The sequence below is a fragment of the Phocoena sinus genome, chromosome 9, assembly GCF_008692025.1.
Source record: "Phocoena sinus isolate mPhoSin1 chromosome 9, mPhoSin1.pri, whole genome shotgun sequence".
Classification (NCBI taxonomy): domain Eukaryota; kingdom Metazoa; phylum Chordata; class Mammalia; order Artiodactyla; family Phocoenidae; genus Phocoena; species Phocoena sinus.
In genome coordinates, this window is record NC_045771.1 from 98331335 (window position 1) to 98357161 (window position 25827).

The following is a 25827-nucleotide window of genomic DNA, read 5'->3' on the forward strand; positions in this document are numbered from 1 at the left end:
TTTGCTAGCTGAACCCTGGTAAGGGGTTGCCATAGCAACAGCATGGCCTTGGCCCTGGTGAGTGGGGAGCCCAGATCACTCATTTCTTTGTGCCCTTGGGGGGTGGTGGCTGAGGACTCATGGTACTTGGGGCTGGTGAACCTGGGAGGACCGTCCAGAACTGGAGGCTTACTGCAGACGTGACGGGTGCCAGCAAGGCCACAGGCTGGCTCCTTGGGTTCTCTTGCCAGAGATGGAAGCAGGGCAAGTTCCGACTATAGTCGGAACATCACCGCCCTCTGGGTTATTTCGTTAACACAAAACCCGGAACCGGTCACTAACAAGGGGAAGGGGATTTCTTTATGGTAAAAACTTTATTTACTATTTATAAATACATTGCAAGACGAACTTTTCAAAAATACCTTTTTTTTCTCAAAAACTTAATTAAAAAAATAAAGGAAAGCCAATAGATAGGCAGAACATCTTGAGATCCCTTTGTGTTCTCCAGGAGGGCTGTGTGCAGCGTGCATCCAACCAGAGGCTGCAGTGGGGCGGCCGAGGGCCCCTCCTCACTCTCCTGCCAGACCTGGAGGGTGGCCTCCGGGAGAGCGGCTGCGCCCTGTGCACGAGCCCCCTCCCTCCGTCGTGGCCGTGTTTATATTCTCTAGCATTGCTTACAATTCGTCTAGGATTATCTAGTATAGGTGCTATCATATCTGGACGATGACGTATACACTGTGAACAGTCATGAAGAGGGTATTCTCTCTGCGTGTACGTGTGACTTAGAAAGAAAAGAAGGAAGTCTAAGTGCAGCAAAGCATGGGGGATTCTCTGTGTTCTCCCAGTGTCCTTGACCGGCTCCCCAACAAGCCATTCGTCTTCCAGGTTAGATAGAATCATTATTTTTTACATTGTGCCAAGGAGGACAAAAGGGGAGGGATGAAAATAAACCTCTTTTGTCTTTAAGGAGCTTATCCTCAAGCATACACTTGCTCTTGAATTGTTGAGTGGGAAAACGCTATTTTCTGCAGTCATTGGAGAACCAGGCTATTATCTGTGATGCCCCTGGCTGTTACCCTGCCCCCCTGCCCCATGGGGCCTCAGCAAAGCCTGTGTCTTCAGGAAGCTGCCTGACAAAGAAGGGTCAGAAATCCCCACCTTTGTAGGTTCCCAGAGTTCCCTAGAACATTCTTGGTCATTATTATTATTATTTTTTTGTGCAAGATTCCATCTTATTCTCTCCACTAGTTTCCAAGCAGTGCAGGTCCCTTGAAGATATAAAATATCTTCTTGGTCCAGGGACCCCGGCCCTTGCTTCAAAGATGTAGCTCCAGGTGGGTGCGTCGTGATGTGCAGGCATCAGAGGGCAGGGCGTTCCTCTTCTCGATGAGGCCTTGTCTCATCTTACATGTGGGGACGAAGCGCGCGTCTACATAAGCAACACTGTCGCTAAGGCATGAAGTGGAGGGTTGGCTGCGTCGGCAAACACGTGGGGAGGGTTCCAGGTTGGTGTGAGCTACGGCCACGCCGTGCTTGAGCTTACAGGTATTTTTATAGGAAGCAACAAGAAGAATCAAACTGCATTTCACTGACTACTGGAAAGTGGAAAGATGCCAAGTTCACCGTTTGGAAGAAAACTAGGCATTTCAAACATCTCTTTCTAAACTTTGGTTTAAAAAAAAAAAAAATCAATTCACCACAAAAAGAAATTGAAATCGAGGCTGTAGCCAGCTGCTAATCATGTCCTTGGCAGTCTTTTGTGCAAAATAAGGCATATTTGAGCTCCACATGAACTAAAACAGAAAGAAAAAGGAATGTATTGAAATAATTCCCCCCAAATCAAAAGGGCTCGGTGCCCACGCTGGGATCACAGGCATGATACCCAGGCAATTGGCAGGGTGGAGGCTCATTCCACACTTTTTAACAAAGCAGAGAACACCACGAGACGCCCACGGTGTTCACTAACGTAATCACCCTAAAATTATAATTATTTTCTCCAACTTGCGAGGCGACAGAACTTATCACTAAAAATGACAGCTTCTTCTGTTTACTTAAATTTGCCTTGAGACGATGAAATATATTTATCTTTTTCCCCCCAATAGCTCTCTCATGTATGAAAAAAGATTTTTAAATATGATTTCATTCTTCCACGTGATGGTCTGAAATTTCATTTTCACGTTAGATTTAAATAAACTTTATTAACATGCTATTAATCATAGACTCCCAGAATAGCCATAATGTATTTTACTGGGAAGAAAAAGCCACGTCTTTTAGAAACACATTCCTTTAACAAGTTCTTCTGGATGAAAACAGTTTACATGTGAAGATAAATGAACCATCAGGCTCACGGGGGAAAAGCTTAACTTTGGAAATCTTACGTTGTGTATGAATGTTTAAGTGTTCTAAGTTCTTTAAAAATGAGGCAATGCTATATTTAAAATGGATAACCAACAAGGACCTACTGTAGAGCACGGGGAACTCTGCTCAATATTACGTAACAACCTAACTGGGAAAAGAATTTGAAAAAGAACAGATACATGTATATGTTTAACTGAATCACTCTGTTGTACCCCTGAAACTAACACAACATTGGTAATCAACTATACACTAATGTAAAATAAAAAGTTAAAAAAAAAATGAGGCTAAGTATCTCTAAGACAAGCTGGCCACAGACCCTCTTTTCTGCTCTGGTTTGGGCGGGTTGAGGGCTCTGTCTCGTGTGGGTCTGTCCTCCAGGCCAGTGCCGCTTCTGGGTCGCCAGCCCCTGGGATCTATAGATGCCCCTCCCACCAGGCTGGGTCCTGCGCCCCCTCGGATCCCACCAGTGCCCAGGGCTTACGTGGCCGCAGTCTACTTGCTCTCCATGCTGTAGCAGTGCACGTCCCCTTTCCCCTTCACGTCGAAGCCCGGGAGGGGCTGCCCGTACTTATCCACGCACCAGCAGAAGCCCCGCTTCCTGCCTTTGGAAGGGCGGCACTGTGGGCAAAGCACAAATGATCCAGTGAGTCCCGGGGAGGCCCCGCCAAGCGGGTCCTGACGACGGGGGCAGGTGGTCAGCACCCAGGATGGTTTCCCAGCACGGCCTCTGCTATGCTGCGGAAGGCCTTGTGTGCACAGTGTGTGTCTGGGGGCATGTTGGGCTGGTATGAGTGCCCCAAGAAAGCAGGGGTCCTGGTGGTTCTGTGTCCCTCAGGGTCTCGCTGGGGTGGACATTGGCCCCTGTTGGTCCTACAGGTCTACCTGCTGAATGGGGGCACTGAAAATGTCCCATCTGCCCTGTGCTTGTCACATTTGGGTTTTTCAGAGCACACCCCAAGCTGTGTATACGGGTACCTTCTCAGGGTGAGTTTGCTGAATAAGTACCGATAGAGATATATGAAAAGGCAAAGAGACCAGTGGCCACTGAACAGGATGGGGCCCTCTAATCGAGGCCACTCCCACCAACACTCTGAACATGGCCCTGTGTTCTGTGACTAATTCCGTAGATGCTGCGGTAGGAGTCATCCAATTAGAAAGTCCACTGAGATGCTCCCATAGAGTGATCTGAAATCTACAGAGGTACACTCAGTATGCCTTAAAATAACAATGTATCTGATCCTTTACAGCTGGTCACCACCAGGAAGGCACGGGTGTGGAAGGGACCAACATGGGACCTCAGGGTAAGCCTCCTGCCTGCCACAGCACCTCACGTCAGGCTTCTCGGAAATTCTCTACAATAGTTAATAAAAACATCCCTCCACGGTGCAGTGCTAACGTGTCTGGGTCCCTCTATGGCTAGTAAAAGGCTCCAGGGAGGCCTCGCGTTGCTCTGTGGGCCGGGAGGCAGAAGCGGACGGCGGGAAGATACCAGGATTTAGGGATTTAGGGGAAGCCCCTCAGAGGTCTTGGATGTGGCAGGGACCGCAAGCAACGGCGGCAGCCAGAGCACTTGGGTGGAGGGCTGGTCTCTCCTCCGCATAAGCGGATGGTGGGAGAGAAAGGAGCTGTGCAGACCGTGCTCACCTGCTTTTTCTTGTAGAAGCCCTTCTTGTCGCAGTTGGGAATGTGGATACCCCTGGGGCTGAGCATATTCAGGAACTTGAGATGGTTCAGCGTGTCCTCCATTTCCCGGCGGCAGGGCCCCTGGGGAGAAAACTCAGGTTACCTGGGAACTCCCTGTCTGACACAACCCTCTAACGCCCAGGGAACCGGCCACGTGCCCCTGAGCGTCTCTGCCCGACTTAGCTGTCACCGTTCCCACGCAGCTGCCAACCAGGGCTCCCTGTCTCTCTTCTGACTCCGCAGAGCGAGGCACAGAACTGGGACAGGGACCCACAGGCCAGGACACTCAGAGGCCACGTGAACAGCTCTTGTGAGAACACCTCTCTGCCCTGCAGGGGCCTGGAGATTCTCAGGAGATCTCTGCCGTAGGGGAGGGTCAATATACACTGATTCTCAGGAGATCTCTGCCGTAGGGGAGGGTCAATATACACTGATTCTCAGGAGATCTCTGCCATAGGGGAGGGTCAATATACACTGATTCTCAGGAGATCTCTGCCGTAGGGGAGGGTCAATATACACTGATTCTCAGGAGATCTCTGCCGTAGGGGAGGGTCAACAGCCCTTCTGTAAGGATGGGCTCTTGGCTGCTTGCTCAAGCAGCAGGACCACCGGAATAACTGTCGGGGCTCTTGAGTAAAGAGCAACCCTGTGATCTCCAGATGCCCAGGCCGGGCAGCCCCACCCTCAACGGCAAAAGGAAAAGCGCTCACGTATTCCGTCTCACGCTTGGACTCGGACGAGAAGTTCTGCGTGTCTGTGCTCTGAGACTCATAGTCGACCTTGTAGCGCTGGCTGTCCTTGGCGTGTCCTTTCTTGATGACGTCCATCTTGGTGTGGATGGGGTGGAATTTGGAGTCGGGCACCCTGTGTGTGCTGGTCAGGGCCTGGTTCTCTGTGCTCCCCACGCTGTGGCCTTCCTCTGACTCACTGCCATTTCCTTGAAAGACACAAGGGAGACACAGACTTGAGGGTCATTGACATTTAACGACGGAATCTTACCATTTTGACCAAGTCCGAACCAAATGGAAATGTGATTCAACAATTCCAAGTTTAGAAAAACACCTTGATAAAGTATTATTCCATAATACTAGTGGTGAATGGTACTCCCTTGGTCTCAAGAAGGCACCTCTTAAAAATAAAATCTGACACGTGCTATTACAAAGTAGGGGCCGCTGAAAAAAAATGCTTTTCATGCTCTCAGCTTTCAAGTACCTCTCATCCTCCACCAGGAGGGGGCAGACCCGAGCCAGGGAAGGCTCCGAGGCCCACTCAGAAATCCCTCAGGGATGCCCCAGTGCAGGCCTCCCCCGTGTGGACTTGTGGACAAGCACATCCTCTGCCCCACCCGGCCCTACTGAATCAGAAGCGCTGGGGCGATGGCAGAAACCTGGGAGTCAGCAAGCCCCAGGGATTCTGATTCCAGCCCGTCCTGAGTGCCACCAGGCAAAGCGCTCAGATGGGGAAACTGAATTCTCCACAAAGCGCCTTTGCCTCAGGCCCCTGGACTCGTGAGGCATGTCTGGTAGTGTTTCATAGGTCTCGCTGTCACGTCTCTCACTGTCCGTGCAGGGTCTGCACAGACCCTGCGGATCCTGGGGCACTATCCTGGGTGAGTCCTTCCTTCCTTGTCTGCATAGGAGCAAATGGGATAAGGACATCACCAAACAAGGCTTAACAATCCTTTGTGCCAAAGAGCTTCACTCTGAAAAGGAAGCCACTTCTGCACATCTCTGACTGTAATCAAACTAATGAAGACATACTTGCTATTGATATTGGAATGTCCACAGCGTCACTGGGATTTGAAGTATGGAAGGAGAATGCTCTCTGTTCCTTTTCCAGGATGAACTTGGGCCGGCTAAGGGAGAAGGGCCAGTGCGGAGCCCCTTCCTCTTGCCTGGTTCTATGCAGCCAGGTAACTGTCATAGGATGCCTCCCCCTCCCAGGTGGGGCTCAGTTCGCTATCTGATACCGCATCTACTACACCTGGGGTGCCAAGCGCACTGCTCCAGCTGACCCGTTCTCTACCCTCCCGAGAACTGGCCCATCAAGGTGGCAGCCTGCTCACCTGCCTGGAAGCCTGCCAAGGCCTCTGGCTCTAGGCTCCGAGGAGCAAATGTCTAGCTCTGGCTTGGAGAATGCTTCTGGAGGGTTGAGAAGGGCTGAAAGATACTCTGCTTTTGTTGCAGAAGCCCTGCTCTCTCCTGGAGGCATCTCGGGCAGGTGCGCTCACAGGGGTGTTTGGGGGAAGTCCTCGTTCTCTCTGGGTTTCGATCACCCGGGAAAAGAAACAGTTCCATGAGGAGAAGTTGCAAAGTTCCCAAGGGCTCTGGTGTTTGGGGAAGCACAAATTTATCCAGCCCACAGCCGACAGAGTAAGTTTTTAATTGGTAGAATTTGGTTTCAATTTCCTTTCATCTTAGTTTTATTTATTTATTTCTTCCACGGAAGTACTGGGGCAAAGGGGATGCTAAGAATATGTAAATGAATATATTTGCATTTCTTTTCCAAGAACTCTGAGTAATTTCTTAAACTTCCTTGGTTTCTTTCTAATGCCTGCTGAGAGAGGAAAAGAAAACCGTTCCATTTACACCACAGATAATTTTCTTAAACGTTTGCCTGTTATTTAAATGTACCCCCCCAAGTGGATTTTAGAAGTCACTTAGATCTTTCCGTAATTTTATAATAAACCCCATCAACCTATACTATGGAGCTACTACGACAGTAATCTTAATTCCCATTAAAGTCTAGCCAAAAGTTACAACATCTGTAAAAACTTCTGAGAGACAAATGCATCCAGCAATTCTAACCAGTCTACTGGAGCCAGTGTGTGTTTCAGGCAGTTGTAACTTTACCTTTCCACGAGGCCTGAAAGGAAATAGCCTCACCTGGGAGTGGAAATCTGCAGGTAAGGAAATTATAAGGGGATTTCCATCCTGCTAGCCCCAGATGGGGGCTAGCCCACGGTGGCCTGTCCAGCAGGTGGCTGGAGGTGAGGGCTTTATCTCCTAGCCTTCAGCGACGCGGTAAGTTCATTCACATACCTGAGTGAGGCTGGCTAAGCGTGCTTGAAATTTAGAGGAACACCTGCCAACTCCAGAGTCATTTCTTTCTGAACGTCAGGTTGTCCGACCCGGTTCCCACCTCGCTGCTTCTGGGACACCCCCGGGCCTGAAACTGCTTTGCAAACCGTAAGTCTGTGTAATTCAGTATTTTGAAAGCCAGCTACCATTTCCCTCGACGTGCCTGACCACCTTCCCCGTCCAAATCCGCCCTGGCCCATTCCCTGCGCCCCCGGCCCCGCAAGCATGCTCGGCATGGACACGCTCGCTCTTCGTTCGTGGGAAACAGAAGTCGCGGTACGGAATTGGGCCGCACAGTACGCGCCCCCGTTTCGGCGCGGCGCCGGCATGAATGGTTTGAGAATCTCCTCCGTCCAGGATCTCTCCATTGACCGTTAACCTCGGCATCCGCTCCCTCCCTGCCCAGGAAATCTATAACCCACTTTCGCCGAAAGCGCTTTACAATTTACAAGAACTCTGCACTCAAAGAACGGAGCGAGTAGAGGGCCGGTTGCGGAGGGTCCCCCAGGCGAGCGCCCTCGCCTCGCGGGGCTTCAGCTTCCCCAGTTACAACCCTTGCGGTGAGAACAGCAGCGAAGTCTCCACAGAGGTACCACCTTTGGCCTTGGCCGAGGGGTGCGCTTCGGCGGCGCACCTGGCGTGGGTAGCTCACCTGGCGCGGGCGTTGCGGGCAGCAGGTAGGCGCGCAGGCGGCTGGCGGCGCTGGCGTTGGCGCAGATCCCGCGGCCGTCCAGCAGCGCTTGTAGCGGGCGCGGCTCGCCGGGCGGCGGCTGGCAGCGGAGGCCGGAGCCGCAGCGCTCGGTGTAGACGCCGCAAGGCTGACCCTCGCGCAGCGCGCACGTCAGGCAGCAGCCACAGCCCGGCTCGCGCACAAGCTCGGCGCACGGGGGCGCAGGGGGAGGCGGCGCGCACTGGGCCAGGGCACGCGCGTCGCACGGCTCGCAGCGCACCACTGGGCCGGTGCCCGCAGCGCCCGCGCCGGCCCGTGCCGCTGGCGGCCCGTGGAGAAATGCCAGCGCGGTCAGAGCCGCAGTCCAGAGCGCGGGGCGCGCCCTCAGCATGGCACCCGCCGCGGGGACCCGATGCTGGGCTGGCCGGGGGACGCGGGGACGGGGCGACAGCGAGCGGCGCGAGGATGTGGGAGCGTGGCAGGAAGGGTCCAACCCTCAGTGCGGAGCCGCTGCGCTAGCATCTGGGCGGCCTGGGTGCGCCAGCCACTATATAGAAGCCGGGTGGCCGAGGACACGCCCCGGAACGGCGCGCCGTCTGCGGGGAGGGGGGCGGGGGCGGGCCGGCGCGGACCCGGATCCCCGGGCCCGCGCCTCGCCCTGTGCGGCCTGGCCGAGTGCGGGGGCGCGTAGCGCGCGGCCGTCCGCGCACCTGCTTCGCTCGCTCATGCCCGGCGCCCCCCCACACCCCCCCACCCCGGAACCCCTCGGTTCCCGGGAACTCGGCAGCACCACCACCCCGCCGTCGCAGGTGCCTACGGCCACCCAAGCGCTTCGGCCACCCAGGCATCTCCGGCGCCCCAGGCCACCCCAGCGCCCCCGACCTTGGCCACCCCGTTGCAGCCGCCCTTCTCCCTCTGTGCCCCAGGTTGAGGTCGCTCCGTGGCGAGATGGAGTCAGGGAAACTGGTGAGCGCAGCTCTTCACCGTGTGTACTTGGCAAAGCTTTGCAAAATTTAATTCCTTGGGTCGGGGGATGAATTTCTGAATGAGGATACCCGATTCGCATCGGGGTCTCGGGGAGCCAAGGACTCGGGGTTTCATCATTAGCACCTACCTCCCCCCCACAAATGCGCGTCTGCAGGTGCGCACGTGGTTTTCGTCCTTTCCACGTAACTTCTCAAAGAGGTGAGAGCTTACACTTGCTGTCTGTACGCCAGTACTTGGTTAGCAAAGTGGGCCGGCGGCGAATGGGTCCTTAGCAAGGCTTGTCAGAGATTTGACAAGACGCCTGTTCTTGTTTTAGGCATTGTTTTCAAATAGAGCTTACATTCACAGCAAAAGAATATAAAAAACAATAAAGCCAGCACTGCTGAAGCGTGATTAATAACCTAACAAAAGAATATAAAAAACAATAAAGCCAGCACTGCTGAAGCGTGATTAATAACCTAAGTCCTTAAAATTGGTGATTTTCACTATCATTTTTTCAGGTCACTTTGTATTCCTGTACTAAGTTTCCTGCGGTGCGTTGAAGTGGAGACTTTGCACTGAGGGGGAAGTCCGAGAGCACAATTGCGCCGGGAGGTCTCGGTGAATCTGGTGGGCCGGCTCCGTGCGGATCTTTTCAACTGTGTCTTCGCACCCCTTCCCTAGGTGACCAACAGAGGACGCCAGTGGTCCAGGATTGAACTTGGAATTACACTTTCAAGGCTCTTAAAAAGGGCGTGTGGATCAGCAGTGGGAAGTGGCGAGACCACCGCGTGAGCGGACTTTCCTGGACGCTGTAGAAAACGGATACTTGCCCTAGGAGGAGGATCGGTGTCTAGGAGGACCCTTTTGTAGTTTGCAGTAGAAACAGCAAATCAGGACCTCCTTGCATTCCCTCCTCCACCCGGGGCAGAGCTCTATGCAGCCGTGGGTGAAGTTAACATGGTCCCTACTCTGTATGTGTATGTGTGTATATATATATGTATACATCACCATACAGCGCCTCCTTTTAGTAAATTGGGAAAGCCAATTTACTCATAGCAAATAAATAATAGTACTAACTGAGGCTTTACAAAGGAGAACAGATAAAAGGCAAACAGAGAGGGTCTTGTCTCCCCCGGCCCGCAAAGGCACAGCCCCTCATGTCCCTGTCGCGCCCCACCTCCTTCTCCAGCACTCAGGCTAGCTTGCCCTGTTTACTGTGAACTGTGCCATAAACATCGCTGTCTATTCCCTTTCTCCTGTACCACTCCTTGTACCTGTATGTTATCTGCTTTGATAGCCAAGAACAGGGTCTCCAATTTCATTGGAAAATTGAAACAAAACATGTGTTCCTCCTTAGTAGCTGACCATGGAGAACTTGACTCTGATATTCCAGCCGGTTTCTGTATCAGAAGGTTCTTGGGGTGGCAGGTCCGCCTCTGTTTAGCACAGTGTTATACCCGGGGCTGAGCTGGTCTTTGGTCAGTGTGACATTTTTTATCAGCATTGTCTATTTTATTTTATTTTTGGCTGCCTTGGGTCTTTGTTGCTGCACACGGGCTTTTCTCTGGTTGCGGCGAGTAGCGGGGGCTACTCTTCGTTGCGGTGCGCAAGCTTCTCATTGTGGTGGCTTCTCTTTTTGGGAGCACGGGCTCTAGGTGGGCGGGCTTCAGTAGTTGTGGCACACGGACTCAGCAGTTGTGGCTCACGGGCTCTAGAGCGCAGGCTCAGTAGTTGTGGCGCACGGGCTTAGTTGCACCGCGGCATGTGGGATCTTCCCGGACCAGGGCTCGAACCCGTGTCTCCTCCATTGGCAGGCGGAGATTCTTAACCACTGCGCCACCGGGGAAGGGGAAGCCCCTACCAGCATCATCATCTAAGTAGCGGACAAGGGAAGCCCAGGGAGAATGTCTAAAGTCACAGACCTCGCCGTGCAGTTGGAGAAAAGGTGAATGTTCTGCGCGGAGTCCCTAGGGGGCGCCTAAGCGTCAGGATGTCCCTGAACAAGCCAGAGACCAAGAAAACTAAAGGTTACACTGTAACTTGCAATAACATTCCACAACAGCGTTTCATAGACTCTCATGACCTTTCTCGTGAAATCTTGCAAAGTAAATCTGGGGCAGTGATCTGGGGAGAACTGTGTTTCAATTTTTAATCATTTTTATTTCACAAAACTGCAGGGAACCACAATCCCCTCCTCCCCCGACCATGGAATGTAGTTGTTGCAGGGAAGACTTGGGGACTTGGACGGGATAAAACTTAATTTTGTGGCATTCTAGTTAATTTTGTCAAACTACCAATTCATCTGGCGTTTGTGGTTATTAACATAAAGTGGTTAGTAGGAAAGATGGCTTTTCCCCTGGTGAAGGTACTTGGCATAGATTGCTGAATAATTGTAAAGTAGCAGACAACCATTGGCATAACAGACAGGAGACGGGGTGGGATATATCCCTTTTCACTAACAAAATTCAGTTGGCCTGATTATGAGGGGTGATTGCTGGGTCAGCCTGCCTATCTTCACCTCATGACAGAAGCCACTCATTTCTTAGAGCAGCTCACAGGCACCTTGTCTCCATATGACGTCCACCTCCCTTGCTTCTCTTCTGCCCTAGCTGGACACACCACCCTATGGTCTGTCTCCCTGCCCCCAGCAGCAAGCCCTGTCTTCTATGTCCCAGAGGTGTGGCTGTCAGGTTTACCTACCACAGTAGACTCTGAACAGAAATGTCCTAACTCCTAGAGGGGAGTGATGTTATGGACCTAGTTTCAGGGATCGGTGCCACTCTGTCCAAAGCTTTGCCATTTCCCTCTAGAGGAGGTGTGGGTGGGGAAAGGGAACCTAATTTCCCCTCCATCAGATGGCCTGCTAGGTAAGTCTCCTGAGTTTGGGGATGCATTAGGACATTACTGCTGAGAAGAACACTAGAAATGACCCTAACCTACAAATGACACCATTAAGAGTTTATCTGTCTGCAAACTGAGCACTTCCATGTGCTGGCCACGGGGTCCCACAGGCTGTCTGGAGAGACTGATGGGGGCCAGACAGTGGTGTGGAGTGTGACCATGAGAAACACAGAAGAGTTGACCAAGTGTGTTTGTGACCCAGGGGAGGGGGCACAGACTCTCCTATGTGGTCGAAAGGAGCTTCAGAGAGGTGAGTTGAGTCTTAAGGAGGGATATGAGCTTGCAAGGACCGCAGCTCTGTGTGCCTGGAGGGATGAGGGAGGCCTTGGAATGAACAGCATGGATGTTGGCACGTGTCTTTCAGAGGAGGTGGAATTCTGAGAGGGAAGCTTGATAAAGTGGATTGGGAAAGTGGCACCAGTGGCATTAGAGCCGGGGACTTCAGAGTTAGTGCCACCCTGCTTGGTCTGACAATTTGGAGATGGATGAAGGGCTTCCAGAGAAAGGGCTTGGTCACGTTGTAAGCAGAAGACAAGCCTTCTGGGCTCCCACCCGGTGAAAGGCAGGTTTCTGTTCAGCACAAAGATTCCCTGTCCACGGCCTTTTCTCTCACAATAGCACTGCTGTCCCCATGGGCCCTGGCACCCATGCCTGTGTAGTCATTTACAGGGCGAGGGCTGTTCCTCTGTTCTGGTGGTTCACAGGGGGGCAATTCCTGAGTCTGTCGCAGATCCAGCTTTTGTTCAAGGCTGGAACTTCGGGAACTAGGAGGGAGATTGGGACCTTGATCACGGGAGACCTGAGTGTTTGCCCACCCTTGCTAGCTTCTGACCGGAGCAGGTTCTGAACCTTGATTCCAAGACCAGGAAAGAGCACTGCTGCGTATCTCATGGCATCCATGGAAGGATTAGCTCTTGGACACAGTAATACCAGTACATGGGAAGTCAAAATTTATTCCTGTATTTACAGAGCCACCTGAACAAACCTTAAATTAGAGGATTTACTCTCAAATGGATTCCAAACCAAAGCCCCCCACCCCCCCCTCCAGATTCCTGACTCGTTAGTTCAAATGTTAACATGTTTCCAGTTGCTGCTCTCTTTGGGGATGGTATGCAGCGGTCAAACTGGCCATGGGCATAGTAGGGTCTTTCCCTGGCCAATAGGGAGCGAGGAAGATTTGGGGGGCATTTTCCATTCAGCTGGTTTGCCTCTGGCACTGACACCAATCCTGTCACCTCCCAACCAGTGATCTCCTTTCTGTTATTTAGTTTGCATTTTCTAGAATTATATATGAATGGAATCTTACAGTATGGACTCTTTTTCATCTGGTTTCTGTTACGCAGCATAATTATTTTGAGATTTATCCCTGTTGAGGCAGGGAAGAATAAACAGTTCACTTCTTTTGTTGTTGAGTTGAATCCCATTGTATACATACAACCCTGGTTTTTAAAATCTATTAACTTGTATATTTGAGTTGTTTTCATTCTTTGGCCATTAAACGTAAAACTTCTGTGAACATTCATGTACAAATATTTGTATGGGTGCAAGTTTTCAGTTCTCCTGGATAAATACTAGGAGTGGAATATCTGGATTATATGATATATAATCATATATATATATATAATACATATAAAATATCATATATGCCCAGACATTTATGTATATTCATATATAGAATATGTATACACATATATGGGTGTGTGTATATATATATAGATATACTTGATGTTTTATGAAATTGACAAATTGTCAAACTGTTTTCCAGAACGTTTGTATCATTTTACATTCCCACCAGCAGTGTATGAGAGTTCCAGTTGTCAACACTTGGGATGGGCAGTCTTTTTAATTTTAGCCATTCTATTATTTAAGTAGTGGTATCTCATTTTGGTTTTAATTTGCATTGCCTTAATGACTACAGAAGTTGAGCATTTGTCTTGTGCTAATCTGTCATCTGTGTATCTTCTCTCTTCTGAAGTGTCTGTTCAAATTTTTGCCCATTTAAAAAATTGGGCTGTTTGTTTTCTTATTGAGTTTTGAGATTTCTTTATATATTTTGGATACAAGTCCTTCTTTACTGGATATGATATTTGCTGGATATATTATCTCCCAATCTATGGCTGGTCATTAAATTTTTATCAATATATTATGAAGAGTGAAAATTTAAATTTTGATGAAGTGCAGTTTATCCTTTTTTCTTTTATAAATTATGCTTTTAGTGTTATGTTTAAGAAATCTTTGCCCAACCCAAGGTCACACACCAAGGGTTTATCTTGTTTTCTTCTAAAAGTTTTATAATTTTACCTCTTACATTTAGGCCTATGGTCCATTTTGAGTTAATTTTCAAATTTGGTGTGAGGTATGGATTGAAGTTATATGGATATCCTATTTCCAGCATCATTTTCTGAAGAGTATCCTCCACCGAACTGCTTTTATGCCTTTGTTGAAAATCAGTTGTCTATATGTGTGTGGGTATATTTTTGGGTTCTCTATGCTCTTCCACTGATCTATGTATTATGCCATCTCTATTTATTTATCTTTCTGCCAGTATCACACTGTTCTCATTACTGTGGTTCTATAATAATCTTAAAATCAGATAGTCAAATTTATTCTTTTTTTAAAAAAAACTTGTTTTGGCTCTTTTAAGTCTTAGAATTTTCACATGAACTTTAGAACCAAATTTTCAATATAGATAGATCTATCTCTATATATCTAGATATCTATATCTATATATAGATCTAGATCTATATATATTATCTATATCTATATCTGTATATATCTACCAGCATTTTGGCTAGGATTTCTCTGATTCTAGAGATCAATTTGGGAAGAATTGACCTCAATAATACTGGGTCTTCAGACTCATGAACACAGTGTATATATCCATTTATTTTTCAGCGTATAAGTCTTGCATGTGTTTTGTCATACATATTTCTAAGTATTTCATATTTTTGGATGCAATTGTAAATGGTATATCTATATCTATATCTATATCTATCTATCTATCTATTTTTTTGCGGTATGCGGGCCTCTCACTCTTGTGGCCTCTCCCGAGGTGGAGCACAGTCTCCGGACACGCAGCCTTAGCAGCCATGGCTCACGGGCCCAGCCGCTCTGCAGCATGTGGGATCCTCCCAGACTGGGACACGAACCCGTGTCCCCTGCATCGGCAGGCGGACTCTCAACCACTGCGCCACCAGGGAAGCCCCGAAACTTTCTTATAATTAGTGTCTGCTTGGTATAGATATTCCGTTCTTCTGCTCTAAACCTAATGGTTTGTTTATATTTAAAGCGCATCATTTATAAATAGCCAGTAGTTGGGTCTTTCTTTGATTTTTAAACGTAGTCCGATTATCCTTGTCTTTTAAGTGGAGTGTTTTTGTTAATTAATGTTTAATCTAATTATTCCTTTAATTGGGTCGAGTTCACCATTTTCCTGTTTACTTTATTTGTAAATGGTACTGATTTTCCTCTTTTCTTTTTACTTATTTGTTCCACTGAATCTTCGTCCCCCTTCTCTTTTCCTGCCTTCCCTTGGATTCATTAAATCTCTTTTGGTTTTCCACTTTCTTTCCTCTGTTGGCTTTTTGTATTGTTTTCATTGTTAACTTTAAGATTTTGTATGTGTGTGTGTGTTGTTTTCATCCTTAACTTTAAGATGACAGTGACCACAGTAACCGTTTCTCAGGAAACCAGGAGTTCCTATCAGACCACTTCTCAATGTGAGAACTTCAGAACAACGTAACTCTGTTAACAGGATCTGCACTGTTGCGCTGTTGTGGTATGTGTTTTACTTACACACATGCTATGAAACACACAACACATGCTATTATTTTTGCTTTAAAAAGAGTCTTAAATATATTAAAAATATTTTTGTCTTTGGCCACGTGTCGACTCACGTGGGAGACTCCATCTCTCTCTGCAGACACGTGTTTCATCTCAGATCATCCCCTTCAGCCTGAAGATCTTCCTTTAGTATTTCTTTCAGTGTCGGCAGGGTGCTGAAGCCTTCTCTCAGCTTTCTTTTTTTTTCTGGGAATGATTTATTTCATCTTCATTTTTAAAGTCTGTATTTGCTAACTCTAGAATTTAGGGTTGGAAATCTTTTTCTTTCAGCATTTAAAAAAAATTGATTAATTAATTAGTTTTTGGCTGAGTTGGGTCTTTGTTGCTGCACGCAGTCTTTCTCTAGTTGTGGCGAGTGGGGGCTACTCTTCGTTGCAGTGCACGGGCTTCTCATTGCGGTGGCTTCTCTTATTGTGGAGCACGGGCTCTAGGCGTGTGGGCTTCAGTAGTTGTGGCTTGCAGGCTCTAGAGCACAGGTTCAGTAGTTGTGGCACACGGGCTTAGTTGCCCCGTGGCATGTGGGATCTTCCTGGACCAGGGCTCAAACCCGTGTCCCCTGCATTGGCAGGTAGATTCTTAAGCGCTGCGCCACCAGGGAAGCCCTCTTTCAGCATTTAAACAGAAGATTTCATTTTCATCACTCTGGCTTCCTTTGTGCTTTAGGAAAAGTCACCTGCCTTTCTTTTTGTTGTTACCCCGAACATAAGTTGTTTCTTTTCTTTGCATGCTTTTACCCAGCTTCTCTTTTTCTTTGGTTTTCAGAAGTTTGACTAGGGCATGCCCTGGTATAGATGTTCGTGTTTATCTTTCGTTGGATTTGTTGAGCTTTTGAATTGTTGGTTTGATGACTCTGACAAGGTTGGGAAATTCTCACTTATCATCTGTTCAAATGTTTCTTTTGCTCCTTTATCTCCCTCCTATGAACTCAGTTACATCCTTATTAGACTGTTTGATATTGTCTACGTATCTATGATGTGATGCAGTATCTGTTTTATTTCTTTCTATGCTTCAATGTGAATCCTTTCTATCGACTTATCTTGAGTTCACTGATTCTTTTTGTTTTGTTCAGCCCCCTGTTAAACCAACTGAATAGGTTCTTAATTTCAGTCATAAGGTTTTTGAATTCTAGCATTTCCATTGGGATCTTTTGCCTAGTTTTTCATTTCTTTGCTTAAATTATCCATCTTTTAATTCATTTTCCTATTCTTCTTTGATGACTTTAGTATACTTATAAGCTATTTTAAATCCTTTTCTGCTAATTCCAAAATCCGTGTCATCTCTCAGTGTGCCTCTGTTACCTGTCATTCCCTTTATTGTGGCTTTCATTTCCTTGTTTCCATAAACGTCTGATAATTTTGGTTTCACACTTGATTTTGACTATAAAGAACAGTGGAGAGGGTGACCAGAGTCAGGAGCTCATCACTTTGATCCAATCAGGAGTTAAGCTGGGCCATGGCTGGTTTGTGCTGTTAGTAGCTGCAATTCATTTCTGGTTTCAAACATCTTGAGGGTGACACCAGATTCCTCTCTGGAGTAAAAGCTTTGGATCTAAATGCCTCAAAACTATGGAGACATCCCTGTCTCTCTTTGTAGACTAACCTCCATCTTCTCAAGTGGGAGAATCAGCACATGTGCGAGCTAGCTCTTTTTTTGGGGATCCTCGAGATTCCAACCCATTAAATCTCTTCATCTTGGCCAAGTTGCTCATCTGCTCTGCAGTGATCTCAAGGAGGAAAGCGGCCATTGATCTTTTCTTACCTGGAGAGGGATTAGAACTCTTCCGGAAGTCAGTAAATTCGGACTTCTTTACATCTGCATATTTCTCATAGGTTTAAGTCACATTTTATTTTGTTCTAAGTGTATCTTCTCTTCTCATTGTTTTGGTGAGAAAACAAAGGGGTGGTCTTTTTACCGTTTTCTGTATTCTGCCTTGAAGCAGACGTCTCAATCATCTTTACAGATGCATGGCATTTCCTCAGGTGACGTGCGGTCACTTTCCCAACTGGATCCTATTGATTTGGAATGTTTCCAGCTTTCTCTTTTCTGTTTCTTTTTCTTTTCCTTTTATCTTTTTGTATTTTTGCAAGATACTGCTGCAGTGAGTAACCCTGTGCATATGTCTTTTTAAAATTCTTGCCAGTAAATTCCTAGAAGAGACATTGCTGGGTTGAAGGGTAAATGGCTGCATGATTTAGCTAAATTGCCCTCCACAGGGACTGTGACATTTTGCATTCCCCCTGGGTTTATGGGAGACAGTGTTTTCTTTAGTCTTGCCTCATTATATGTGGTCAACCTTTTGAATTTTTGCCAATCTGATAGGTGAGAAGTGGTAACTCAGTATACTTGGAATTTGCTTTCCTCTTGTTCTCAGTGAGTCAAGCATCTTTTCATATGTTTAAAGGTCATTTTCAATTCTTTTTTTTTTTTTTTTTGTGAACTGCTCTGTAAGTTTCTTGTTCTTTTTCTTCTCTCTTCTCTATAGTAAGAAACTTCGTATTTTAAGGCTATTAATCATTTGTGATGTAGGTTGCAAATATTTTACATTTTCATTTTTTTCTGTCGTTTTAATGTTTTGCATAGACTTTTGAAGATCCATCTAGAAGTCTAATTCTTGAAGACCTCAGTAGCCACTTCAGACACAATTGTACTCGTCAGATATTTTTCACTTATAACGTCGATTTGCTGCGGGATCTCAGAAAGTTTTGACACATCTCAGTTTTCTAATAATCCCCTTTAGTGGTTTGGCCACACTGAGTTATGTCTTAAAGACACCGTACTATTTCTTGCCTTTTGTTTAGGTGCTCAGTGCCTTTCCCTTCCTCTGGCAACTTCAAAACAAGGCTGAGTGGTTACCACCTGTGCCAGGCCTTCCCTGATACCTCCAGATTTTTTGCTACTGTCCTCTGTGATTTTCCCGTGCTCCCATCATAGAGCTTATTCTGCTTTTAAGAAAATTGATTACATGCCTGTTTCTCCTCTTCAGGGCGGGGACCAGATCTTACTCAAATCCCGAATCAAATCCCAGGTCCTGAACCCGGGTACTCAGTGAATATTTTAAAGATGGAGAAAGACTTATGATTTGGCTGTGTCTCCTGGGCAATCAGGATGTCAGGGGTTTTAACCCATGATAGTGGGCCCCGGTATCTCAGTGACCAGAAGCAGGGGTAGGGGTATTTAAAAGTCAGAGGTAACTACAGGAAAGGCAGGGGCCTTGATTTGGGGTCAGGGTCAGGATAGACTGCTGCTGTGGTCATCTAGCAGCTGAATCACCGGGGGAGGGGGCAGATATGGGAAATAAAACACCATCAGTCACTCCTTGGACACTGATTGTGTGGCATTCTCTGTGCTAGGCACCTCAGTTTATAATAGTCCCTGCAGCAATTATTTCAGACCGGGAATCAGACTCAGGGAGCCCCTCCGAAGAGGCCATTAAAGTGGGTGGTGGTGACCCTGAGGCTGCATCCTCTGTTCTCCTAGCTTGAAGTGCATGCCCTTCTCAACCATAGGATCGTGCCTTCATTTAAGATTGTCTTCCAATGCAATTTCTAGTAGGACTTCTCAACGCAGAGGCCACTGCAATTCACCAAATAGATGAACCGTGCTCTTACTTCTTGAGTTTGCGGACATAGGATAAAAGACTCCGGCTATTTCCAGGGTGAAACCTGGCAGTGTGTTGGAAGGCAAGTGGGATGCCACCACGACAGCTGCACGGGTGGGATTTTACCCACTGTGGGTTATTTAGGAAGATACATGTTCTGCTTTTTGCACCTTCTTTTAAAAAAATGATGTATTTCTTAATTGCTTAGCCTGTCCCTGACAGGGCAGACAGAGGGGCTCCTGTGCGGCCAGACTGACAGAGTGGGAGATGGAGTTCTGCCCTGAGTCCACGGTGTGCCACCCTGCAGGGCCTCTCCCTGCCTGCGCTTCCTGTGTGGGAATTGCCTATGGTCCCTGCTTGCGGCCTGGGCGCAGGGAGAGCTGAGATGCAGCAGTTCCAGACCGTGCAGCCACCGGCCCAGACTCCGTGGGTACCCGGGGCCAGCAGTACCGTGAGAACAAAAGTACAAGTACCCGACAAGGTGGCACGTCATCCGTTTGTTTTACTTTGAATATTATTTCAATAATTTGTATTAATCTGGAACGTCTTTCAGCTAAGCACACATGCAGAACCATGAGAGGGGCTCTCCAGAGCAACACGCCCCATGGCAAATGCATTGGGGGTTGCAGCCATATGTGGTTGGGAGAGTCTAGTCATCCTGGGTTCTGGGGAGACTATCTCCTGCGTGTGAAGTCTGGGCTGAACCCAGAACCTGGAGTTTAGAGAAAGCCTGGGAGAATAGGAGGAGGCTGTCCTGGTCAAATATTCCAGAGACTTACAAAAAAAATAAAAACGTCCTCTTGCGTGGGCACATCAGCTGCTTTTAAAGAGTTGGTGGAATATTTATCGTTGGACAAGATTCCATTTCTCAGTGAGGCAATGGGAAAGATTCCTGACCTCCCATACTTTCCTCATTCCATGTAAAACTGCCTTCCCGAGGACTGTACATGTGTGTGTGAGCTTGTGTGTATGTACGTGTGTACACACGTGTGAGTGTGCAAGTGTATGTGATCGCGAGTTTGCATGTGTGTTTTGTGTGAGTATGTGCCTGTGTGATGCAGACACAAGTCCACACTTGCCGATTTTATCACTTGTTTTTAGTTTAACGAAGTATTAGCTGAAGCCATAAGGAAGCAATAATGATCAAGATTGGCAAAAGTGCAAGCATCAAGTTAAAAACAATTTTAATGGCCAAAATAGGTTGTATTTTGTTGAAATGCAGTAAATAATTTTCATCAATTTTAGGTTGAGGGAGTTAAAAAAAATAAAACCTGTGTAAAGACTTCTGATTAGCCCCACCCCCTGCCCCCAATTTTTGCTGAAGTCCTGGCATAATACGAAATTGATGTAAAACATGGTCACTGTAAGCTTCACAAATTCATCAAAGGAACGCGTTGAAATATATAAAATAAATTAAGAATGAGAGTGAGTAGCTTCTCTAAAAACCTGCAAACAAATAAGCAAATTCCCAGCCCCACAGAGGCAGGCCATATAAAAGTGAACCCCAAATACTGCAGCCTGTTTCCTGTGTGAAATATACAGCATGCTGCTTGACCTGAGTAAAGTGACAGGGCTTCGGAGAAGCTGCCAAGCCTGCCTAAATCCCAAACCTGAGAGCCTTTTGGATTGTACTTTGTGTTACCAGGGCAAGGTAGTCAAGCAAATCTAAATCCCCACTGCTCTGAAGACCAAAGTTGTACTTTAAAACGAATGGCTGGGCCTTCCCTGGTAGTGCAGTGGTTAAGAATCCACCTGCCAATGCAGGGGACACGGGTTCGAGCCCTGGCCCGGGAAGATCCCACATGCCGTGGAGCAACTAAGCCCGTGCGCCACAACTACTACTGAGCCCACGTGCCGCAACTACTGAAGCCTTTGCGCCTAGAGCCCATGCTCCGCAACAAGAGAAGCCACCGCAGTGAGAAGCCCGCGCACCGCAACGAAGACCCAACACAGCCAAAAATAAAAATTAAAAATATGTAAATTAGTAAAACAAAAAATACCGAATGGCTGTGCTAGACCCTGAATGTGGCCTCTCCTGGGAGGGAGGGGTGGGTTCCCAGACCAGGGGTCGGGGGGCGGATGGCCCCTTACTGAACTTCCCTGCTGGGGGTCCAGGGCTCTGGCTGGTGTGATGCAGTCTCCCAACCCAGACACATTAATGGGTTTAGGGTCCTAATCACTCTACCTAGCCAAAGGGTATTCAAAATAAGAATAACCCTCAGATAAGTGTGGCAAAGTGTGAATAGGATGTGACCATTTGAATGGGGGCTCATTGTGCCAAGAGAGCTCTCTAGGAGTCTTTGGGGGCTTCTTGGTGGGAGCAGCTTGCCTTGCAGGGTGAGGCTGGGTGGGTGCAGGGTCACAGGTTGGGGTCTGGCCCAGATAGGAGAAGTGAAGGTAGGGTCTTGGAGCAGGCCATCCATGTGGTGTGTGGATGGGATGGGATGGGGTTGGGGTCCTGATCTCTCCTCTCCTCCCCGACTCTGCCCTGCACCACTGGGACTTCAGGGTGCTACTGCCCTCCCCCTTCCCCCCCTCAATTCAGAAGCCAGTCTTATCAGGACTTTGCGCCTGGCCTGTGTGTGCTGGACCTGGGTTCTGGCCCCCATGGGAGGCCCTGTGTGGTTGGCCGGCACACAGGGCCTCCTATGGGGGCCAGTGGGATCCCATCTCTGGGGTGGGATCCCACCTCTGGGGTGGCTGAGCTCACACAGCCTCTGTGTGAACTCAGACAGTATGACGTCAGTCCCAGTATGACGGCCTTCTCTACTTGGCTGAGTTATGGACATACAGAGCTCACCAAAGTGAGGTCACACCACCCACGTGTTTGTTTGGTGAACAAAAAATGTTTCCTGCTACTTCAGTAAACAGCAAATGTTGGCAGCCATCAGCCACTGCAGCTGAGGCCCCCTCCCCCTCCCCCCAAAGGTGCACCCTGAGGGGATTCAGGTTGGAGAAAGACAGGATGCTGGCCCTAGAGAGCTGAGATATACATCAAAGGAGTAATTTCAGTGAGCCCAGACTGTTGCATCTCCCCATACATAGAAAGGCACTAAAATCATTAACTTGAGATATCTGTTTTTTTGTGATTAGCAGTAATCTTTTTTTTAAAATTAATTAATTTATTTTTGGCTGCATTGAGTCTTCATTGCTGCGCGCGGGCTTTCTCTAGTTGCGGCGAGCGGGGGCTACTCTTCGTTGCGGTGCGCAGACTTCTCATTGCGGTGGCCTCTCTTGTTGTGGAGCACGGGCTCTAGGCACGTGCTTCAGTAGTTGTGGCTCGCGGGCTGTAGAGTGCAGGCTCAGTAGTTGTGGTGCACAGGCTCAGTAGTTGTGGCTCACGGGCTCTAGAGTGCAGGCTCAGTAGCTGTGGCTCACACGCCCAGTTGCTCCGCGGCATGTGGGATCTTCCTGGACCGGGACTCGAACCCGTGTCCCCTGCATTGGCAGGTGGATTCTTAACCACTGCGCCACCAGGGAAGGCCCAGCAGTAATCTTTTGATGTTTTGGCCACTTTTTTTTTTTTCCCAGCAAAAACTCCTGTATATCCTGGCTCTTCCCTTACCTCTTAGGAACAATTTCTCAGCGCTAGCTGAGAGTCTGTCTCCTGGGCTATAGTCCTCAGTAAGGTCCTAGAATAAAACATACTTCTCAGCTTCCAGGTTGTGCATTTTTTTCAGTTGACATTTTCATGCTGAAAGACCTGGTGTGGCTTCTTTCCTGAGAAAGACTTTTCCCTGGAGCTATGAACAGGCACCAGCCTCTAGGACATTAGTCCTGGAGAGATCGTTTCCCTACAGGTCTGGGACTGACTCCCTTTCTTATCAGGGTCTGTACAGCCTGTAAAGGAGGGTTTAGTTTTACAGGCCGATCCTTAGAACAGACCTCATCTCCTGATCTGTCCTGATGGTGGGAGCCCTCGTCAGCCAAGGTGTTCACAACCTTGGGATATCCACCTGTTCAGACTTCTGTCATCACGCTGTAAAAGATGCTCTGGTCACCCTACTGGTTACTTATCCAGCTAACCAGTTTGAAGAAAGTAATACTCTAAGGAAAAGTAATCCTATAATTAGTAACTTATGTTGTCGAAATATTTTAGTCAAAAAAGTCATGAGTATGTTAATTAATATATGAATGCGAATTAATGTTAATGTACTATTCTGACACCAGCTACACTTCTGATCACCAATTCCCATGTTGGGAGTTTTTCCCACACCAAGGCAACTCTCTGACACCAGCTGGGTGTTCTGTAGTTCAGCTCAATTCTGACTGTCTACTTTCAGGTAACATCAGATCCCACGAGACTGTACCCCTTCCCCCCAACTTCAGATGGCAGTCACAAGTTCCAGGTTGTCACCTGTGCTTCTGATCAACTGGCTATAGGTGGGAAGTTCCAACGACCCCCTCTGTGGGTTCAATTAATTTGCTAGAGTGACTCTCAGAACTCAGAGAAACATTTTACTCACTAGGTCACCCGATTATAAAGGCATAAAAAGCTCAGGAATAGCCAAATGAAAGAGATTCGTATGACAAGGTATGGGGAAAGGGCATTGTTGATGAAAAAATTAATCAGTTGATCTAAGAAAGAAATGGAAAAGTTTATTCAAGCCAAATTGAGGATTATAGCCCTGGGAGAGCATCTCAGAAAGCTCCGAGGGCTGTTCAGCCCATTAGAAGTCAAAGCACAGTTATATAAGCCTTCTGAGACAGAGGGCTGTACGTTAAATGACATATTATGGACAGTTTCCACAATCCAGGTCTGTAAGTACAAAGTGGTGGGTCGTCCTTGTAACCCAGCAGGACCCTATGGGGCCTTCCCGGGACAGACCCCTCCCCCATATCCTCTGCTGTAGCTCCTCTCTGAGGTACCTAGATAACAGTATGTGATGGACATTTCCCGAGTTGCTTTACAGATGCTAACCCGCCCCCGCAAATGGAAGATGTTAACTACTTGATGACCTTGAGCATGTAGCCCCAGGCTTACTGGAGACGAAAGACTGATAAGGCTAACCCCCGTGACACCAGCCCGTTACCTCACCATCAACCGATCAGAGAATTGTGCACAAGCCGATCACATACCCTGTGACCCCCCAACCCGCCAAAACGTGGCCTTTAAAAATTCTTTGCTGAAACCCTTCAGGAAGTTTGGGGTTTTGGCTTTACTGTGTGTGGGCAAGCAGACCCAAGTCTGGTTCCATAACATTGTGACCCCCTTACAAGATCAAGAAGGAAGGTTATACTTTAAGGAGTTGTCTTGTTGAGGCCAGGAGAAAGTTCTCTTTATGGTTGAGCAGGGATTCCTTCTGATGGGAAGGTTAGGTCCATACGCACTGCACGTAAACAGTGGTGGGAGAGAGGAGGCCAAAGAGCAGAGAAAAATTTTATGTTAAAATTTTTCTTGGCTTGCCATAAAATATGAATTTTACTTCATAGCCAGATGGAAGAGATGCATAAGGCAAGGTATGTGGAAAGGGTGTGGAGCTTCCAGGCCCTCTCCAGGAGCACCGTTCTCCCCAAATCTCCATGTGTTCACCAACCAGGAAGCCTCTGAACCCTGTCCTTTGGGTTTTTATGTAGGCTTCATTACATAGGAACATTTGATTAAATCATTGGCCATTGGTGATTGATTCCACCTCCAGCCCCTCTCCCTTCCTGGAGGTCAGGAACTAAAAGTTCCAACCCTCTAATCACGTGGTTTGTTCTCCTGGCAACCAGCCCCCATCCACAGGGGCTTTTCAAACTCACCTCATTAACATAATAAGAGATATTGTACCATTACAGCTCACATTGTAATAGGGCAGAGCCAGATCTGACTGCATGTTGGATCTGTTCCTTTTACTTTAACCTTTGCTTTCCGCCGCTTTTGTTCACTAAAAGGATACTGTCTCTACACAATGGCCTGCCTCTGGGAACCCCGCCCCTCTGCCTGAATGTTAAACCAAAGTGCCTTTGTTCAGGCAAACATCCGGACCCTGTCCACCTGTGGATGGCTGCAAGAAAGAAGAAATTAACTCCTCCCCTCCCCGAGGCTGGTCATTCCAGGTGATATCTGCAAAACTTATGGCCTTTTTACTTTACTTCCTCATCTCCTCCCCCTCTGTGCTATAAAAGAAACTGGCATCCAAACCCTGATAAGATGGTTATTTTGAGACTTTAGCCTGCCAACTTCTCGGTCTGCAGGCTTTCCGAATCAAGTCGTATTCCCTGCCTCAACACCTCGTCTCTGATTTATTGGCCTGTCGTTCGGCGCACATCGAGCTTGGACTCGGTAACATCACAGGAAATTACAAGGGTTTTAGTTGATCTGTGCCAGAAAGGGGATAAAGACCAAATATATATATTTTATAATAAAATCCAATAGCACAATACGTTAATTATTAATCAAATCCACCAAAAAGCTGGTTATAAAACCAGTTTTAGAAGATGCTGTGAACCTGACATATTCTCTCTGCCCCCAGGGAGTGGTTGGAGACACACTTTTTGGCCCCTGACTCCTTTGTAAGATCCCTACAAGGGTCTTGAACGTGTCTCTTGGAAAACAGGCAATTCTGCTCCCAGACCAAACACTGCTAAATTCCCGGTGAGTGGCTACAACTTCGTTTTCTGCAGCAACTCTTTCCAAGCAGTGCTATTAGCACTGGGTGGAAACCCCCCAGAAAATCCACTGTGAGGGATTTTCAGCTTCACTAGAAGCAGGAAGCCACAGTAATATCCAAAGTAGAGCCTGCCTGGTGCAGCCTGACCAG

The 25827-nt window shown here is 47.8% G+C and overlaps 1 protein-coding gene across 1 annotated transcript; it reads right to left on the reverse strand.

Moving 5' to 3' along the window:
* Positions 1 to 334: 334 nt before the first annotated feature.
* On the reverse strand, positions 335 to 8291 carry IGFBP3 (insulin like growth factor binding protein 3). The gene is made up of 5 exons (XM_032643215.1): positions 7753 to 8291; positions 4731 to 4957; positions 3982 to 4101; positions 2819 to 2955; positions 335 to 1772 (listed from the first exon to the last, which is right to left on the reverse strand). The coding sequence occupies exons 1-4, from the start codon at positions 8159 to 8161 to the stop codon at positions 2830 to 2832; spliced, it is 882 nt and encodes a 293-aa protein (XP_032499106.1). The 5' UTR covers positions 8162 to 8291; the 3' UTR covers positions 335 to 1772; positions 2819 to 2829.
* Positions 8292 to 25827: the final 17536 nt, after the last annotated feature.